At 40.5% G+C, this 22,127-nt stretch overlaps 2 protein-coding genes across 8 annotated transcripts in view; one reads left to right on the top strand and one right to left on the bottom strand.

Moving 5' to 3' along the window:
- The window catches only part of LOC143784261 (uncharacterized), a 29,006-nt gene extending 22,906 nt beyond the window's left edge, over window positions 1–6,100 (top strand). For both annotated transcript variants that reach the window (XM_077272290.1, XM_077272289.1), the window contains 2 exons: window positions 2,515–2,577; window positions 2,692–6,100. In XM_077272290.1, the coding sequence (XP_077128405.1) occupies window positions 2,515–2,577; window positions 2,692–2,912 (284 nt within the window). In that variant the 3' untranslated portion in view covers window positions 2,913–6,100. The remainder of the gene's footprint in view (window positions 1–2,514; window positions 2,578–2,691) is intronic.
- Window positions 1–22,127, bottom strand: part of UBE2F (ubiquitin conjugating enzyme E2 F (putative)) — a 291,447-nt gene that overhangs the window by 146,271 nt on the left and 123,049 nt on the right. The window lies entirely within an intron of this gene.

Here is a 22,127-nt window from a genome sequence, read left to right as displayed (position 1 = left end):
TAAAGCGATGCTGGTGGTGGGTGTCAATAGCTGGGAATGTTAGACACTTGGCGGCAGGAGTAGGTAACAAGATAGCCTGTGCTCTACGAGCGCGCAGAGCCAGGAGCGCTCCGGCCGGTAGCGATCCTGGATGCGCGTGTGGAAGAATGGCCGCCGCTGCTAGCCAGCAGCGTGTGACGTCACAAGAGCCTACGGCGTGTAGCACAGGACAAAAAGGGGCTAACCAACGCGTTTCGAGGGACTCCGTCCCTCTTCGTCAGGGTTACCGCCCCCTCACTGCCGGTCGCTATATATAGGTTGGTAATATAATTAGTGAACCAGCAAATTAACCCCTTTGGAAAAAAAAATATATATAAGGATGTGCAATGGTAATTAACAATGGTTAACAATATACAGGATATATAGAATATATATAGTGTAAAAATACCGGCAATACCTAAATAAAATAACATAAAAACAATTTTATTTTATTTGTATTATAGTTAAAATTGTAATTAGAATTAGAAGGAACCACATACGTATACTACTGATGGTAGGGTATATAAATTCCACATATAAGCTCCACATATAAGCAATAAATACGAAGTATAAATAAATAAATATATATATATATATATATATATATAAACCTATGATTATTCTATACATACTGGACAATAACAGCACGTCCTGACTTCTCTTTCTAAAAACTAATATTGTTAATTTTATTCATATTAAAAACCTATATAAAAATAGAAAAGTTAGAACAGATTAAAACGCATATAATTCCAATTCATAATTAAGGCCCATAGGGGCCAAACTATTTAAATTAAAAATCCATAGGGATTCAACCCTAGACATTTTCATTAGATAGTCACCACCCCTTTGGCTATGGGGGACAATCTGTATGCCGCAAAAAGTGACATTTCTCAGGGATTGATTATGTCTTTCTTTAAAATGGCGAGAAAGGGGGTGCCCCAAAAAGCCCTTTTGTATATTTTTGAAATGTTCCCTGATACGCTCCATAAGGCGGCGTTAGGTACGACCCACATATAACTTCCCGCACGGGCATTTAATATAATAAATAACCCCCGAGGAAAAACAGGAAATATTTTCCTTAATTAAAAACTCTCTAGTGCCATTTGTATCATAAAATGCATTTATTCGGGTCTTTTTAAAAGAGGTATGTAGGCAGCCAAAACAACCGCCGCATGGTAAAAAACCAGCATTCAGTGGGTTCGCTGTTTGAGCACCTTTTTTGCTATTAATGGCCACAGTAGGGGCTACAAGGTTCCCCAACGTTTGTGCCTTCCTATATATAAACCTAGGGTAAGGAGGAAGGAGTTCCCCTACCACTTTATCTTGCTGTAAGACGGGCCAATGTTTGCGGATGATGCGGGTAAATTTATTGTAACCCGCATGGAATTGCGTGACAAATGGTAGACCATACACCTGTTCTGACAAGTCACCATGCATTGGGTCCTCTTTAGGTGTTGGTGCAAGTAGAGTACGTCTATCTGTTCCGGCCAATTCGTTTCTCGTTTTTTCCAACAGCGGCCTAGGGTACCCTTTTTCCACAAATTTCTTAGTAAGGAAGCTTGACTCCAAATGGTAGTTCTCAATCGTTGAGCAATTACGTCTTAACCTTGTGAATTGCCCTCTGTACATTAACTATTCATTTATATTGTTCCTGTGACTTTGAATGGTGGTAGCTCATTATACTTTATAGTATCATTGTTATATTATTTTATTATTAGTTTATGGTATAGTAGTACAGGTCTCTGTCGAATTTAGTAAGTTGGTTCACACATACAGTGCTATAGCGCGATATCTTATTTTTATGATGTCAAAGATGCTGATGATGATGAATAAGAAAGTGTGGGAAAAGTAAATAAAAAAGTTGATGGGCGTGGAAGTAGTCAAACATCAATATCTGACAAAATAAAAAAATTCTTAACATAGTCAATATCTTTGTAACTCCGAACGTCTTTAAAAAAATTAAAATTCCTGCTATTCTATTTGATTGGGCTAAACCTCTATGCCTTTAATGTCTCCGCCACCTCCCCCAATACATCCTACATTATTCTTAGTTGTTTTCCTTCATGTAGAATGAACCAACAAGGAAAGAAAGGGTTTATTTTAATTCCGATATTTTGGTCCCATTGACTTGCATTGGTATCGGTATCGGCGATATCCGATATTTTTTGAATATCGGCCGATCCAATCCGATACCGATACTTTCCGATATCGGAAGGTATCGCTCAACACTAGTGCCGACTTGTTCTTGGCCAACCCAGCATAGGAGGGCACAGGGTACCTACAGGCTGGCTACAGGAGGGCACAGGGGACTTACAGGCTGGTTACAGAAGAGTAGTGGGGGGCTACAGAGGGGCACAGGCTGCTGTATTTCCCACCCTCGGCTTATATGAGGGTCAAAGTTTTTTCCCACTTTTTTATGTTAAAAGTCGGGGGGGTTGGGTTATACACGAGTATATACAGTATATATTTTATATATATAATCTTTTTCTTCTTTAGAACAAATTCAGCACCAAAGTGAGTCAGAGCTTGGGCAGGACCATAAACTAAAGAAATCAGAAGGCATGTGTTCTTTTAAATTTTATATTGTTGTATTGGAATACTATATCATGCAATTCTCATATATTGATCTGAAAACCGGTATTTTAAAAAATATATATTTTTTTCATTTTTCAGGCCGAAAACCTGTAAAGAAGATACCTTGGAACAGGGAGGAAGTGAAGGCTGTAGAGAAACATATGATTAAATTTATTCATAAATGTAAAGTGCCTGGAAAAAATGACTGTGTGGCATGTATCGCTGCAGAACCATCTGCACTGAAAGACAGAAACTGGCTTGCTGTTAAGTTTTACATAAAGAACCGCATAACAGCTCTAAAACGCAATCCGATAGAATAAACACAACATTTTGAGCCAGGCACCGGGTTTTAAGTTTGGTTAAATTATAGGTTAGCATACTAGAAAAGAACAAAAGAAATTTAATTCTACCTAAAACCTAACAGTTCTATCCCCTACTCTGAGCCTCAAACTCATGGGGCTTATAGTAGGTGGAACAGGAAATCCGGGGATGTATTTTTTATACTTGCCCCCATTCCCATACTGTGCTAGTCCACAGTCAGTAGATGTACAAGAAGAGTGACTCTTTTCATTCTATTCTCTATGGGAAAGCAGAGTGAAAAGTCACTTTTCTGTTTATGCTCAGACTTTGGAAAGACACAGTGCAAGAATTTACCATAGGGGTATAAAATGACAGTTGTTACACGGATATAAAATGAAAAGTTTTTATTAACAATAAATACTAGACCATGGTAATGTGGCAACGTTTCGGGCTACAAGCCCTTTGTCAAGCCGTAACATAAAATGCGCAGGGTCTAGAATGATAAAATACATATAATCAATTAAAATATTAATAAACACATAAGAAGATATAAAAAAGTTTACATGTCGTACATAATATAAATAAAAACGGGGTATCCTGATTCTGAATCATAAAAAGTGTTTCACGCCACTTCTCGGAATATCACAACAGTGACAGCCACATTACCATGGTCTAGTATTTATTGTTAATAAAAACTTTTCATTCTATATCCGTGTAACAACTGTCATGTTATAAACCTATGGTAAATTTAGATCTACAGAAGTAATGGTTCCATCAACTTGATCGTGGGTGACTTTTTATTGGTTCTCTTGTTGTAAACTCTACGGAAACACGTATCAGTTTTCCGGTATACACCGTGCAGTCCCACCACCAAGTGTGGGGTAGCCATTTAATTTGGCCAAGTCCTTCTAGGGGGTTATTGTGTGTATATATTTTTTACTGCTTTGGTCATCCCCAAGTGGCACCACTCTTTCCTTCCTTTTTAGTCAACTATTTTTGTTTTAGATCAGTGCAAGAATGGGTGACCATATGAGTATAAAACCCCAGACTCCTTGGTCCCCTACTTTAAAGGGGTACTGCATTGCTTTGTTAGGCTGAGAGCATGCGCCTGGGTATTACAACCCGACACATATCAGGCGGGCGGAGAACGGGGCCGTACGTATTGCAACCAGTACGGCATGGCCCCAGCTCTCTATCTTACTTGTCAAATGACAGTACCCCTTTAAGCCCTATATGTTACTTTATGGGATTCATAATAGCTGACAGAGCTCCTTTAATATATCCAAATAAAAGTCCATGTACCTGGGCAACATAAAAATAACTACAAAAATGAACCAATATAAATAGCAAATACACACAGTCAAGCATTGCAAGTAAGTTATTGATATGATAAGGCCAATTAATGTCCCTTTATTGAACAGCTGGCCCTACCCAGCAGCAGGACAACTGCCGCCATGATAATGAAATGTTTGTAAGTGATCAATAAAAACAAGCGACCCCACTGATGTTCGGGTCAAACCAGATTGACCTGATTTCACTTATAGTCAGGATTGAGATGCCCAAATCTGATCTTTCTCTCTCCAGCATTAATTTGAAAAACATTTTTTTCCTTCAGTCTTCAAAGTCATCCCTAGTCAATAAAACAACAAAAATGTATGGCAATATACAAATGCAAGAGATGATGGGCAAGTAAAATTATAAAAGATTAAGGTGCTGGAAACAGTTATTACAGAAAACATTTGTGGCAATTGTGTAAAAAAAAAAAACCTATAATCCCAAAAGTGTGTGTAACACATGATGTCCAATATGGGCTAACAATAACTGTCGAGTTGTTGAAGGGGTTCTGTTGTCACAACTTTTTTTCTGCAATATGATATGATAATCGGTGTGCCATAGCATGTTGCAGAAATGCGACTTACCTCTTCCCTCCGCTCCTCCAGGTCTTCTCCGGTCCTCTTTGCCGTTGTTTACTGGCAGGTATTCCAGGATGCATTGGTGCGGAGCATTTGACTGCTGTGGAGCAAATCTCACGTTTACAGTGGTCACATGCTCTGCACCACCATCCCAGGCAATGCTTCCACTGTGCATGCCTGGGATTTCGTGAAGGTGCCCCCCCATTCATGGGTTGGAACGCCATCATATGATGTTCGGATACACTGCACCTTCCGGCCTTTGGTCCTTCAGCCACAAGTGGCTAGAAACGCTCAAAAAGAGTGTTTCTAACAGAGGTGCTGGAGAGCCAGGATGCCAGAATTGCTCTGGGAACACCATTATTGTCCGGACCAGGACCTAGGGGCGCAACAATAGGCGAGTACACCTGTTTGGTTCCAGAACCCCTTTAGGTTTAATGATAAAAGACTTGTACCTGCATGTCTGAAAGTGGTATAGTACAAGCAGGTGTGCAATATAGCCGCTTGTCCTTTATTTGATATGGTACACTAGGGATATCAATAGGCCCTATTATATGAATAGCACACCTGTAAATCTTGACTGTGCGTTTTGTTTTTCACATTTATTTTCATAGCACTGTATGCTTATGTTGCTCAGGTACATAAGCTTTTACTTGGACATATTGAATGGTAAGTATTAGATTGAAATTATTTTTGTTCTCGGTTTCTCTAAAGCATTTTACCATTGCTAACATTGTGTCTAGTTGATGATACATAGGTCAACATAACTAAATAGTTTTGGGTTAATTTCAACTTAAATTTTAAATGGAAAGAAGGTTTCCCAGAAACCCAGGACCAACAAAGGTATTACTAAAAGAAACTCCAAGATTTTGATCTGTTTTACCAAAGGCTTTTTGTGACCTCAGTGTACTCGCCCTCCTTCCAGAACTTGTGAACTGTTCTTACTCCACTCTGTTTCAACCCTGCAACTTCAATTGTTTTACATATGTATTTTATATAAATGTTGAATAAATTGGTTACTTTAGCATTCAATATTTGTCTGTCACATTTATTTATTAATTTACCTACACTGTAGGTCTAACTGTATTACTGTCTAACTTCAGTACTGGGATCATAGTTCGCTCCAACCCCATCCATTGTAGCAATAGCCCAGCTGTATATTAGTACTGCTTTTGTGCTCACTTCATCCAAATCATGTTACCATATGTCAATTGTAAAATATTCTCTTAAAAACTTAAAGGAGTATTCCGGGAATAGAGAATTCTTGTCAGCCGGCAGGACACCTGTAGGGATAGGAGGCGGACTGGTACTTACCATCACCCGCGGTCTCTTGTCCTGAGCAGGGGCTCCCGTCACCGGCGCTACAAAAACCGGAAGTGTCTCGCACCACGTCATTGTACACCTGATTGCCAGCCACTCACAGGCTTCAGAAGCAGATCGAGCCTACCCAGTGAAGCGTGAGTAGCCACCGGTAACATGAACGATAGATGCCAGCCCGACACTTTGGGACTTTGTGGCGCCGGTGATGGAGGCTGCTGCATGGCATGTAAGGCCGCCGGTGACGAGACTATAAGCACCAGTCCCCCTTCTCTCCTTACAGGTGTCCTGCCAGGTACTGGGAATTCTGTATTCCCAGAATACCCCTTTAATGTAGAGTTAGGTCATTTTGCAGGAAGGAAATAATACATGAACTTTAAGGGCCTGAATGCAACATCAATGGTAATATTGGTAAGGCTGGTGTTACACGCACCATTTTCTATAAAAATCCATTGGCCTGTACTTATCACTCTGTCTTAATCACCTATAGCAACTAATCAGAGGTTGATACCAAAGCTGTGATTGGTTATTATGGGCAAATCAAACATTTTTTGTTCTCAAACAGATCATTAAATGTTTATACCTGTTTTTCTTCGCAGAAAAATGCTGCTGACAGATTGGCTAGAACTGAACAGGGAAAGTATAATAACCACAAAATAAAAAGCATTTTAGATGGAGCATTTTCTCACTTTGTATTTCGTGGGTAATTGGCAGTTTGTTTAAAAAAACAGCATGGTCTTGGTGTGGTGATTTTTTTTTTTCAACAAGTTAGGACTCTCCCATACGAATGTATTTGCCCGTCTGTGCAGTGTCCGCAATTAGGGACCAAAGCTTTGGTCCCTATTTGCGGACACTGCACAGACGGGCAAATACGCTTGTGTGGGCGAGCCTTAAATGTAATTTCTCCTATAGACCTCCAGTGTTAGTGACCTAACAGCAGAAAAATATCTTAGTCCCCAGGTGGTTAAAACCCTGAGATGTGTGTATTTACAGATGTCCTCAGATGGTCATTGGACATGAAACGGTCCTCACAAGGATAGTAAAAGTCAGGTTCCTTATTTCCCTTATTTTAAGCAATATTGATTAGCTCAAGTGATAACTGTGGTTACACATTGCACTTAAATATTCCTATGTGATTGCCTTGTTAATATCACTGCAGGGAATGGTAGTCCCCACAATACATGTTCCAGCCAGGTGTCCCCCTAAAGCACTTAAAACGAGTATGTGTGTGTGTGTGTGTGTGTATACGTGCGAGAGTGTGTGCGTGCGAGATCATGAGCGAGAGTGTGCGTGCGAGAGTGTGCATGCGTGTGAGAGGAGTGAGAGTGTGTGTTTAGGTTTGCAAAAGAAAGAAAAAAAAGCCTTTGCTGATAACATCTTTGTTATTCAAATGAATAATTTGCTATAAAACGCAGAAAGGATATTGGTCTACTAGATTAATAAACAATTTTTCTAGTGTCTCAGCTCAGACTTGTAGAGTGGTAAGCACACCCTCTGACTTGCATATTGCCTATTTTTGTGGGTTTTATTTATTTAATTTTCCCATATTTTATAGTTTCCATACTTGCTGCAGATGTACACACAATAGACTGCTATACTGACTGGGACAGAGTCAGCAGAGTCATCTCATTATCACTGGATGATGGAAGATTTAATAACTTGAACTGTACGGAGAAGACATCATCTACAACTTCCAGGTTATGGCAGAGGAGAGGAATGTCGCTTGGACTTTCTAAGCGTGTCCTTAAAAGTTTATCGGTGAAGAGTTTTATTTGCTCTTAACGAGGAAAGAATTTACCACAAACACAAAGTGCAGCCATGCGACTCCTAATCAAGAGAAAAAAAATAAAAAATTAGAAGAAAATATTTAGTTAAATCTATTTTTAAAAGGAAGGATGTTTACTGGTCAGATTAATGCTACTATAATCTACAACTGGAGTTGCTCTTTAAGCATGCAAGCTATTTTGTTGTATATGTAACATGCAGTGATTTACTTAGGACGTTTCTAATTTGTTTGTCCTTCTGGGGACACACAACAACTATTGCACTGTAAACAATGATTCATCCAGATCTGGAAATTTCTGGAACTTTATTAAAGTAATAAAGTGGCTAGAAAATTAAATTTTAATATTAAAAGAAGAAATACATGTAACGCAAGCTGCATCCTTTTTGCTCTGGTCTCCTGCCACCAATTATTCATTTATTTTTCTTTATTATTATATCTGTTATTTAGAACAAAGTCTCAATTAAATAAATCATTAACATTCTTCATCCATGTGAAGGAAATACAGCACAGACAAGATGATGGCGGATAGTACGGCAGATTTATCACATCACAGGCTACTTCTCTGTGACAGGCCAAGACAAACACAAGGCACCGAGAGGACTTCTGTTATTCTTTCACTGCTACATTCTTAAATATTTGGTAAAATTCTGCATGCCGCCCCGGCTATCTGCAATAAATATTTACGTATTGTCGCTATATACCCGTGTGTGTTCAGAGATCTCGTGTACGTATAGATAAACGAGTGGATAAAAGAACATGTGGATATGTAACATAAAAGGAGTTCAGAGAATAGACCGGTCAGAGTGCTCGTCTGCCCTCCGGGGGGCTTACACAGTCACTCTATGTTTAGAAACCGTCCACACAAAGTGATATTATTGCATTGTCACTTAGTGACCAGACATGGGCTCTCACTATCCAATCTGCCCTAGAAAAAGTAACATATACATAAGATCCACACATTTTCTGCTAGACTGTTCCCATACGTCAGGCACTTTATATATTAGAAGCCTACTATCTGTCATTACAATGTCTACTACTAACCTTGTCTTGATGAATCAGTATCATATTAGGGGAAATAAAAAAAAATATTACAGTAAATTGAAAAGAGGTTACGTATGTATATACAGCATATATAAGTTTTTGCCACTCATTTTTGTCATATACAGTATACCACAAAAGTGAGTACACCGCTCATATTTTTAAATATTTTATTGTATCTTTTCATGGGACAACCCTGAAGATCTGACACTTTCTTACAACGTAGTCAGAGTACGGCTTGTATAACGTAATCTATTGTGGAATCTAAATAACTCAACACACAGCCAGTAATGGCTAAACCACTGGCAACAAAAGTGAGTACACCCCTATGTGAAAACAGCCAAATTGTGCCCAAAGTGTTAATGTTTTGTGTGGCTGCCATTATTTTCAAGCTCTGCCTTAACGCTCTTGGGCACGGAGGTCACTAGAGCTTCAGAGGTGGCCACTGGAATCCTCTTCCACTCCTCTAACATTATCACGGAGCTGGCGGATGTTCGAGACCTTTCTTTAGCATGGCAGTGGTGGTCTTGGAGGGGTTTGGGGTTGTTATGTTGGAATAGTGCCCTGTGGCCCAGTTTCTGAAGTAAGGGAGTCGTGCTCTGCTTCAGTATGTCTTAGTACATGTTGGCATTCATGCAGCCCCAAACCATGACACTCCCACCACCATGCTTTACTACAGCCAAGACACTTGTCTTTGTGCTCTCCACCTGGTTGCCACCACACGCTTGACACTATCTGAACCAAATAAGTTTATCTTGATCTTATCAGACCAAAGGACATGGTTGCAGTACTCCATGTCCTTAGTCTGCTTGTCTTCAATAAACTGTTTACAGGCTTTCTTGAGCATCATGTTTAGAAGCTTCCTTCTGGGATGACAGCCATGCAGACCAATTTGATGCACTGGTAGGCTGACAGGCTGACAGGCCACCCCTGTAACCTCAGCAGCAATGCTGCAAGCACTCATACATCTGTTCTGAAAAGACAACCTCTGGATATGACGCTGAGTACGTGCGCTTGACTTCTTTGGTCGATCATGGCGATGCCAGTTCGGAGTAGAACCGGTCTTGTTAAACTGCTGTATGGTCTTGGCCACCGGGCTGTAGCTCAGTGTCAGGGTGTTGGCAATCTCCTTATAGCCTCACCCATCTTCATGTAGCAGTGTTCCCCACCTCCGATTCTCAAGAGCCACCAACAGGTCAGGTTTTCAGAATTTCCTTAGTATTTCACAGGGAATAATTGGATCGCCTGCACAGGAAATAATTCAATCACCTGTGCAATACTAAGGAAATCCTGAAAACATGATCTGTTGGTGGCTCTTGAGGACTGGAGTTGGGCAACACTGATATAGAGCAACAAGTCTTTTTACAGATCCTCGGAGAGTTCTTTGCCATGAGGAGCCATGTTGGACTTCCAGTGACCAGTATGAGAGTGTGAGAGCGATGACACTAAATGTTGCTCCCCATTCACACCTGAGACCTTGTAACACTAATGAGTCACATGACACCAGGGAGGGAAAATGGATAAATGGGCACAATTTGGTCATTTTCGCTTAAGGGCCTACTCACTTTTGTTGTCAGCAGTTTAGGCATGAATGGCTGTATGTTGAGTTATTTAGAGGGCACCAAATTTATACGGTTACACAAACTGTACACTGACTACTGTACATTACATAAAGGTGTCGGATCTTCAGTGTTGTCCCATAAAAGGATATAATAAAATATTTATAAAAATTTGAGGGGTGTACTCACTTTTGTAATATAATTATCATGAAAATAAATTACATGTTTTTTTGCATACATTATTATAAATATACAGTACAGACCAAAAGTTTGGACACCTTCTCATTTAAATATTTTTCTGTATTTTCATGACTATGAAAATTGTACATTCACACTGAAGGCATCAAAACTATGAATTAAACAAGTGGAATTATATACTTAAAAAAGTGTGAAACAACTGAAATTACCGGTAGGTCTTATATTCTGGGTTCTTCAATGTAGCTACCTTTTGCTTTGCACACTCTTGGCATTCTCTTGATGAGCTTCAAGAGGTAGTCACCGGGAATGGCTTTCAATTCACAGGTGTGCCCTGTCAGGTTTAATAAGTGGAATTTCTTGCCTTATAAATGGGGTTGGGACCATCAGTTGTGTTGTGCAGAAGTCTGGTGGATACGCAGCTGATAGTCCTACTGAATAGACTGTTAGAATTTGTATTATGGCAAGAAAAAAGCAGCTAAGTAAGGAAAAACGAGTGGCCATCATTAATTTAAGAAATGAAGGTCGGTCAGTCCGAAAAATTGGGAAAACTTTGAAACTGTCCTCAAGTGCAGTGGCAAAAACCATCAAGCGCTACAAAGAAACTGGCTCACATGAGGACCGCCCCAGGAAAGGAAGACCAAGAGTCACCTCTGCTTCTGAGGATAAGTTTATCAGAGTCACCAGCCTCAGAAATCGCAGGTTAACAGCAGCTCAGATTAGAGACCAGGTCAATGCCACACAGAGTTCTAGCAGCAGACACATCTCTACAACTGTTAAGAGGAGACTTTGTGCAGCAGGCCTTCATGGTAAAATAGCTGCTAGGAAACCACTGCTAATGACAGGCAACAAGTAGAAGAGACTTGTTTGGGCTAAAGAACACAAGGAATGGACATTAGACCAGTGGAAATCTGTGCTTTGGTCTGATGAGTCCAAATTTGAACTCTTTGGTTCCAACCACCGTGTCTTTGTGCGACGCAGAAAAGGTGAACGGATGGACTCTACATGCCTGGTTCCCACTGTGAAGCATGGAGGAGGAGGTGTGATGGTGTGGGGGTGCTTTGCTGGTAACACTGTTGGGGATTTACTCAAAATTGAAGGCATACTGAACCAGCATGGCTACCACAGCATCTTGCAGCGGCATGCTATTCCATCCGGTTTGCGTTTAGTTGGACCATCATTTATTTTTCAACAGGATAATGACCCCAAACACACCTCCAGGCTGTGTAAGGGCTATTTGACCAAGAAGGAGAGTGATCGGGTGCTACGCCAGATGACCTGGCCTCCACAGTCACCAGACCTGAACCAAATTGAGATGGTTTGGGGTGAGCTGGACCGCAGAGTGAAGGCAAAAGGGCCAACAAGTGCTAAGCATCTCTGGGAACTCCTTCAAGATTGTTGGAAGACCATTCCCGGTGACTACTTCTTGAAGCTCATCAAGAGAATGCCAAGAGTGTGCAAAGCAGTCATCAAAACAAAAGGTGGCTTCTTTGAAGAACCTAGAATATAAGACATAAGCTCAGTTGTTTCACACTTTTTTGTTAAATATATAATTCCACATGTGTTAATTCATAGTTTTGATGCCTTCAGTGTGAATGTGCAATTTTCATAGCCATGAAAATACAGAAAAATCTTTAAATCAGAAGGTGTGTCCAAACTTTTGGTCAGTACTGTGTGAATGTGTGTGTATATATACACATGTATGTATGTATGTATGTATGTATGTATGTATGTATGTATGTATGTATGTATGTATGTATGTATGTATATATATATATATATATATATATATATATATATATATATATATATATATATACACATATACACACATATATATATTTTTTTAATTATATATACACACACATACAGGGGGAGAATAAGAATTTGATACACTGCCGATTTTGCACGTTATCCCACTTACACAGAATGGAGAGGTCTGTAATTTTTATCGTACAGTTGTGGCCAAAAGTATTGACACCCCTGCAATTCTGTCAAATACTCAGTTTCTTCCTGAAAATGATTGCAAACACAAATTCTTTGGTATTATCTTCATTTAATTTGTCTTAAATGAAAAAACACAAAAAGAATTGTCCTAAAGCCAAATTGGATATAATTCCATACCAAACATAAAAAAGGGGGTGGACAAAAGTATTGGCACTGTTCGAAAAATCATGTGATGCTTCTCTAATTTGTGTAATTAACAGCACCTGTAACTTACCTGTGGCACCTAACAGGTGTTGGCAATAACTAAATCACACTTGCAGCCAGTTGACAGATTAAAGTTGACTCAACCTCTGTCCTGTGTCCTTGTGTGAACCACATTGAGCATGGAGAAAAGAAAGAAGACCAAGGAACTATCTGAGGACTTGAGAAACCAAATTGTGAGGAAGCATGAGCAATCTCAAGGCTACAAGTCCATCTCCAAAGACCTGATTGTTCCTGTGTCTACCGTGCGCAGTGTCATCAAGAAGTTTAAAGCCCATGGCACTGTGGCTAACCTCCCTAGATGTGGATGGAAAAGAAAAATTGACAAGAGATTTCAACGCAAGATTGTGCGGATGTTGGATAAAGAACCTCGACTAACATCCAAACAAGTTCAAGCTGTCTTGCAGTCCGAGGGTGCAACAGTGTCAACCCTTACTATCCGTCGGCGTCTGAATGAAAAGGGACTGTATGGTAGGAGCCCCAGGAAGACCCCACTTCTTACCGCGAGACATAAAAAAGCCAGGCTGGAGTTTGCCAAAACCTACCTGAAAAAGCCTAAAACGTTTTGGAAGAATGTTCTCTGGTCAGATGAGACAAAAGTAGAGCTTTTTGGGCAAAGGCATCAACATAGACTTTACAGGAGAAAAAAAAAAAAAGAGGCATTCAAAGAAAAAAACACGGTCCCTACAGTCAAACATGGCGGAGGTTCCCTGATGTTTTGGGGTTGCTTTGCTGCCTCTGGCACTGAACTGCTTGACCGTGTGCATGGCATTATGAAGTCTGAAGACTACCAACAAATTTTGCAGCATAATGTAGGGCCCAGTGTGAGAAAGCTGGGTCTCCCTCAGAAATCATGGGTCTTCCAGCAGGACAATGACCCAAAACACACTTCAAAAAGCACTAGAAAATGGTTTGAGAGAAAGCACTGGGGACTTCTAAGGTGGCCAGCAATGAGTCCAGATCTGAATCCCATAGAACACCTGTGGAGAGATCTAAAAATGGCAGTTTGGAGAAGGCACCCTTCAAATATCAGGGACCTGGAGCAGTTTGCCAAAATAGAATGGTCTAAAATTCCAGCAGAGCATTGTAAGAAACTCATTGATGGTTACCGGAAGCGGTTGGTCGCAGTTATTTTGGCTAAAGGTTGTGCAACCAAGTATTAGGCTGAGGGTGCCAATACTTTTGTCTGGCCCATTTTTGGAGTTGCGTGTGAAATGATCAATGTTTTGCTTTTTGCTTCATTCTCTTTTGTGTTTTTTCATTTAAGACAAATTAAATGAAGATAAATAATACCAAAGAATTTGTGTTTGCTATCATTTTCAGGAAGAAACTGAGTATTATCTGACAGAATTGCAGGGGTGTCAATACTTTTGGCCCCAACTGTAGGTATTAGTGATGAGCGAGTGTTCTCGTTGCTCGGGTTTTCCTGAGCACGCTCGGGTGACCTCCGAGTATTTATGACTGCTTGGAGATTTAGTTTTCATCACGGCAGATGAATGATTTACAGCTACTAGCCAGCCTGAGTATATGTGGGGGTTGCCTGGTTGTTAGGGAATCCCCACATGCAATCAAGCAGGCTAGTAGCTGTAAATCATTCAGCTGCCCGGATGAAAACTAAATCTCCAAGCAGTCATAAATACTCGGAGGTCACCCGAGCAACTAGTACACTCGCTCATCACTAGTGTAGGTACACTTCAACTGTGAGAGACAGAATCTAAAAATAAAAATCTGAAAATCACATTGTATGTTTTTTTTAATTAATTAAATTGCATTTTATTGCATGAAATAAGTATTCGATCACCTACCAACCAGCAAGAATTCTGGCTCTCACAGACCTGTTAGTTTTTCTTAAGATGCCCTCCTGCTCTGCGCGCATTACCTGTATAAAAGACATATGTTCAAGGATACAGGATGCATCCAAACTAGTGGGATCTTAAGGGCTCCTTTCCACTTGCGAGATAAACGTCCGAGTCTCGCATGTGAAAACCAAGCTCTGGCGCCGGTACTCCAGAGCGGAGCATGCGGCCGCATAGGAATACATGCAGCTGCACGCTCCGCTCCAAAGTGCCGGCGCCAGAGTTTGGTTTTCACATGCGAGACATGGACGTGTTTCTCGCAAATGGAAAAGAGCCCTCAGTCAGAGAATTTGGCTTTTTCTCTGCCCCTTTTTGCTAACTTACAGAATGTATAAGATGGACAGATAAAAGGAGGCATTCAGATTACTTTCTGTTGGATTGATTCTTTAGAAATCTGATGAAAAAAACAAAACAAATAAAAGTGTCATGCTCCATTAGAAGACAAATTACAGAAGCACCAGTTCTGGGGAAGCCTCCCTGCAACATGGAGATTTATGCAACATGCAGCAGTGCGTAAACCCTCATAGTGAAGGGCCACAGCGGCTACATGTGCGTGGGACCTCTCCAGCACCTGATATTTGAGAGATGACAGCATTTTCTACTGAATGAGATCATAAAAGAAAAAAAAAGTACATATCAAGGAAAGAAAACATATATACACATTTCACAATTTTGGAGACAAGAGTGCAAGACACACTTTCACATATCTGTTGTATCATCTCCCATCTCTTCTTCATTAAGACTTCTGACCTGAAAGTGATAGAAAACCTGTAATTCTTTGATACAGCAGGCATTGTGTACATTTCCCGTATTTTTCGGATTATAAGACGCACTTTTTTTCCCAAATTTGGGGGGGAAAATGGTGGTGCAACTTATAATTCGAATAAACCTTACAGGCCGTGATGGAGCAGGGTCCCAGGGTCGCTGCTGGAGGAGGCACGAGTGTCACGTTGCTGCTGGCCGCAGGCTGGGATGAGGGGGTGTTTGGAGGTGCGACACTGCAGGTGTTCGGTGGTGCAGGGGCTCCACCAACATTTTGTGAAAGCCTGGGACCCCCTCACTTCCATGGTTTACATTGCGGTGGACTCCGGGAAAATGGCTCCCGGGGGCGGCGCATGCATAGATGGAGACCTTGGCACCAAGATCTCGGGATATGAGATCTCAGCACCAAGATCTCCATCTGCGCATGCGCTGCCCCCGGCAGCCATTTCCTGGAGTCCACCACAAAGTAAACCATGGAAGTACGAGGGTTACGGGCTTTCACAGAATGTCGGTGGAGCCCCCGAATCACAGAATACTCGCACATCAGAACAACCCTTTTCCCAGTCTGGGGTACGCAGTATCGCCCCACTCCTTACTCCACTACCAGCGACCCTGGGACCCCGCTTCACCCCAGCCACCACCCCCCGGTAAGCAATAAGATGCATGGATTGTAAGAAGCACCACCATTCTATAAAAAAAAAAGGTTTTTTTCCTATTCTTCTCCTCAAAGTTTGGGGTGCGGTCTTATTCCGATGCATCTTATAAACCGCAAAACACGGTACATAAATTCCATTACGGTACTTAAAAAAAAGTTTTATTCTAGAAGGATATGAGGCTGAATTGTTCTTATTGAGCCAAGGCACTTTCCAAATGCTCTGCACCCCCCCCCCCCCCATCTATTCCAAACCTAGCACCATCTTCCACTGCCTGACTTGACTACACAGCTGGTGAGCTGACAATGAAACAGAAGAATGTGGCACAAGGTGGAGAAGAGAGTTTGGGAGGCAAGGGTTCAGTAAGTTCTCTGATCATGCCCAGAGCACTTGAGCCTCATTTGCATACAAAATAAAACTTTTTTTTTTTAAATGACTGAGCAACAAATTGCTTAAAAGGGTTGTCCACTGCTTAGAAATCTCTAGGTTTCTCTCAGTAAAATAAGAAGATGGATGGTTTAGATCAACGCATATTCATGTGTGAATGGCCCAGCCATAGTCCAGATATAGATTTAATCGAGAACCTTCAGAAAGACTTGAAAATTGCTGCTCACCGATGCCTCCATCCAATCTCACTGAGCTAGTTTATATAAAACGGGCAAATATTTCAGCCTCTAGATGTGCAAAGTTGGTAGACACAACCCAAAAGACTAAGCAGTAACTGAAGCGAAAGATGGTCCTACGTAGTACTGACTCAAGGGGGCTGAATACAAAGGCAAGGCACAATTTTCAGATTTAGATTTTTAAAATGTTTAGAAAACCATGTAACATTTCCTTTACACCTTAGAAATACTTGCCACATTGTGTTTGCATATCACATAAAATCCCAATACAAAACATTTAAGATTGTGCGTGCAATGAGAAAAATTGTAGAAACGAACCCTGGGCAGAAATACTTTATAACTAGTATATCCAAGCCAATGAGATGTTTAGTCTGCCTCTTCTACGACAGCAAGAAAACAAAATAAAAGCCGATTTCAGCCCAGATGAGACAGGGAAGGAAGCAGCTCTTGACAGCTGTGGGCATATCTTGTTGCAGATGAAATACGGCCGTGGAACGGCATTACATGGCTGTCAGATGTGAAGGGCTTGTCAAAGACAAGACGCCACAGTGCTTAATATTAGGCAAGCCGCCCCTATTCCCAAGACAAATATACACACAAGAGAACAAAATTATATCTATCTTTTTTTGCATAGGAAGTTGCCACCTGCCAGGATGATAAATGACGACTTAATAAGGAAATCTTGTATCGTGTGCAGCAGTGCGGCATGTTACCTGCACATCGTTACGGTTTGTGCTCCCTGTATATGATATCACAGTGTGCAGTTTACATTGCTGCAAGAGTCTCTTGTTATTTTGCCAACTTCATACAAAAAGCATAGTCATCCTCTAAAGAAAGGAGACAACATATGGTATATTAAATAGAAGTTGTCATTTCTGTGCGATCCTCTAAATAAGGCCACATTCACACGTTCAGTATTTGTAACCAACTTAATACCAAGCTCATTTTTTTCTATGCATTTTGTGCAAGCCGGAGCACGGCCTTCCTTCCTAGAGCAGAACATTACATTTAAGTGGCTTCCCGTGGCTGGTGTCCACAGTTTGGGATCCGAACCTTTGTCTGCCCTCATACACATGATGTCAGCTCTGACACAAGGTAAGGATTTTAATATTGCACAGTGTAGGACCATCCCAAACAGGGTCACCTTGCCGCGGTGGGATGGCCTTTACAATTTTTGATCATAAACTCCATGTTCTTTAAACGCACTTTTGCTTTTTTACTTACCGTATTTAGTCTTAAGGAAGGTATATAATCATTTTGATTCTTGTAGGTTTTACCAGTATGCGTAAACCAAAACCAGGAGTGGGTGATAAATACAGAAGTGGTGACTTCTTTCTATTATACTTTTCCTCTGATTGTTCCACTACTGGTTTTGGCTTACAAATAGTGATGTAAAATACTGACCAAATACTGCTAGTGTGAATGTGCCCTAATGCATATACTGGTGTCCCATTGTGGATGATTAAGCACTCATACTGGATTTCAACATGCGATTCTTTGCTCCCACAGTAGACAAAAATGACTTAGTGCTCCCCTCTCTGTGTGCAGGTGTATTGGGAAAATCAGAACAGCCATGTTTAACAGGCAGCTTGCTGCTGTAGTTTTGATAAAAATCATTCTTACTGCTGTAGCTCTACCAGTTCTTTGAATGCGGAGCTCTGTATAACCCCGCCCACACCACCGATTGGATGGTTTTTGTGTACACTGTGCATAAGCAGAATGCTGCCAATGAGTGCTGGGGGCGGGGTAATACAGAGCTCATGAATATGGCGGACTACATGGCAGCAGATTTACTAGTCCTCTAGTGACAAAAGTGGTTTATCAAAACTACAGCAAGCAGCCCAGTAAGTGACACAGACTAGATGGCAAAAATGTGGTGACAGATTGCCTTTGATTGAAATTTTTCTATATTGCTGCAGGATATACAAATTGCATGTGGCCACATGATCACTTACTCGTCCTGGGAATATAAGGAGATCTGGACAGTGAGCACATTGGACTGTAAGTATTACTTGTACTTTTTAGGCATTTTACTTATTTTAATTGGGTTCCCAGTGATTATTTTAGGTCATCTTTTAAAAAAAAAAAATTCTGTAAAATGTGTGAATCGTCATATTCAGCTGGGTCTTATGGATGCAAATTGAAACAGTATTGAAATATGGCTTTGGTAAAGCAGAAATTACTAATAAACCCATCACATGTCAGGAAGCATGTTTTATTAGCATCTCTCGTATCAGACAATGTGATCTGTCATCAGCACAGTTGTCACATTAGTGTCTGATTAGAATTCAGGGTAAAGGAGATCCATATTCCAGAGCCATAGCACCAAGTGTGCTGATGCTTAACCAGTGGCTGAATATTATAGGAGTTGTCATGCAGAAGTTCAGAAACATGTGTTGTGCCAGAGGTTGTCAGGACCTGGCAGACGAGCACAAGTGTGCACTGTGCCTTTCTTCTGGTGTCTGGCTTAAAATTGCAATTTTTGGCCTCCGTACAAGACAGGATGTCTACTTTCCTTCACTTCTACAATACCTCAAGGCGTTTCAGGTGAGATTCTTGTAACAGATGCCATAATGGCAACCTTCAATACAGAACACACTATAATTTAGGAACAATGCAATGATTTTCATTGGAACACAAAGTACACAGTGAAATAGCGGAGGAATGCTGGAGTACAAGGCCAATTTGCAAACATTGAATGGGAGAGAAGAAATCAGAGTTTTGTCGGCTCTCACAGACCGTAGTTGCGAGACCTACAACATACACAACATATACAAACGAGAAAAGACATTTCAAAAATTAAAACAGGTGTCTAAAAAGAACCCAACAACCGAAAAGACAGAAACAAAGACCTCTGGAAACCCTTTGCAGAACACACTCCTAATGGCGTCATCATCTTATAAACTGATCCAGGTTTGGACTTGCGTTAAAATGTGTTTTGTGTTATCCCAGAAAGAGCCATTCCATAAAAAGCAAAGAAAAGAAAAAAAAAGTTCTCATACACACTATAAATCCATCCACTGTATTGGGGGAGCTGGTAATTTTTGTTGCACAGCCAAAAAGTTTAAACGACCAAGGGAAAGAAAAGCTGCATTCTATTCTGCTAATTACGAAAAACAGAGGGGGCTTGGAACAGATCTTACCAGAGAGACAACTCGACAATTCCAGAGGATCTGGTCATGGGCTGTGAGATCGTTACTACGTTTCTAGGAGTAAAACTTTGAACCTTGTATCAATCAATAGCAGAAATGACATCAGAACAATAGTTCTTGAGAACATCTGTGCAGCTCCAAGACTGGATGCAAAGCTGAATTCATGAAAATTTAAGTATCAAAAATGACAATTTTTACTTCTCCAAGAGTAGCTAGAAGGAATACAATGATATAAAACCAGAACCCAGAAATACATCCAAGATCAGGGAGTGAATATGAAACAGTAGAACAATAGAGAATACTTTATTGATCGATTACATAGAGATTAAAAACAGATGCCTCGTGTAAACAAGAGACGCCACAAAATATGTCATTCATAAATGGGATTTTGACAAAATAATCAAATATACAGCAACCGTGTGATAACCTTGAAGAAGAGTAGGCGAAACGCGCGTCGGGGTTGGAGACACAGCTGTTACTCTGGTTTTCTACCAGGTAAATAAATGCACTAGCACTAATTCTAATGTGGTAGTAACCTAATAAGTACTCTATTGCCAGCATGAAATCACTTATGGCACTGTTTTGTCTTGTGGAGTCTGTCTACTCATATATGGAATGCTTTTATGGCCTAACCCATGGGTAATACTTTAATCCATATGCACTGAGGCACTTTGCTGTAATTTGGCTTTGGGTTACATATACATCTATGTTTACATAGTGAATTTACCTGATCTGAAGCACTTTAATGGAGTCCTGTCTGGGACACAGTGGCTACATATACATCTATGTTTGCATAGTGGAGGGCACTTGGCCCGATTACTTTTTTTCCATCCCTAGGTATAAAGTAATGTAACACACCTTACCAATGAAGTAAACTCCACAGGACCATATGGTTGCTGTATATTTGATTATTTTGTCAAAATCCCGTTTATGAATTACATATTTTGCTGCGTCTCTTGTTGACACGAGGCATCTATCAATAAAGTATTGTCTATTGTTCTATCGTTTCATATACACTCCCTGATCTTGGATTTAGTTCTGGGTTCTGGTTTGATGTCGTTATACGGGTTGTGGCCTTCTGTTCTCTTATGGACTAATGTGTATGCTTCGGAATAGAATGATGCAGGCTTGATAACTTATGACAAATAAAGTGCAAGTTAGACTGAAAAAATGTCCATGATTTCAGGCAGTTTGACCATAAGAATATATACCATGATGCACTTTAGAGCGTGTGTAGACATGGGAAGCTGTAACCCTCGGATCTTGTTCACTTTGGGTCAATGGTTAAGTGTCTGTGGACAGAAGAAAACACAGTTTGCACATCTGTCCACATGACCATAAACAATGGTAACCTATATTCAAGAGTTGACTAAATTGATCAGTCAACCAAAGCAAGTGACTTTTTTTGTAACCCAATTTTTTGTTAATAACTATTTGCCCAACAAACGTTCAGCATACAATTGTCTAAGTCTTGGTCCCCCTCCTGTAATCACGGGCCACTCAGCCAAGTGTATATTAGTTCTCAATAAAAAGAACGGAATAAAGAGCTGCCAGAAACACAGCCGTTATAACCAGCACAGCAGTAGTATGGAGAGAACTAGGGCCCCTTACCACACATCACAGACATGATCCACTTAAGCTAGGAGTGGGCTGCATTCAATTGAGGCTCTATGGGTCTACCCCCAGCACTGTTTAAGCAGTCCAGTCTATTCCATGTAGTATTCCATTAGATTTTCTATATAACACATTACTGTGTGTTGTTCTCATGTAGCATTCTTCAATTCAACATCATGCAAACTTACAAGTTGGACATTAGTGGTCGATCATAAGAACAATCAGCCCCATTTATTAGATTTGGCATTTCTGTACCATTTCAGCATTGTAAAAGTATATAAATTAATTTTATAAATGTTGGGGCATTATGTTTATATCGCGCAAACCTATCACTCCATAAAAAAATAATAAAAACCTCATCAAGAAAAGCAAGGCCATTCCCCAACTACAACCGGTAAATGCATCATTTTTCGTGTCTTCACTTAGATGGGTAGAGCTATATTCCAGACAGTAGCATTCAGGACCTAATAAATAACTTGCATAAGAGGAAAATTCTTCAGACTTGTAATGCTGCTTATTTTACAACATAAACTAGAGGCTAATGAAACATACAGTACTTTGT

This window comes from Ranitomeya variabilis, chromosome 7 (genome assembly GCF_051348905.1).
Source record: "Ranitomeya variabilis isolate aRanVar5 chromosome 7, aRanVar5.hap1, whole genome shotgun sequence".
Lineage (NCBI taxonomy): Eukaryota > Metazoa > Chordata > Amphibia > Anura > Dendrobatidae > Ranitomeya > Ranitomeya variabilis.
Note: the sequence above shows the minus strand (reverse complement) of the source record. Positions and strands in the feature narration are given on the sequence as shown.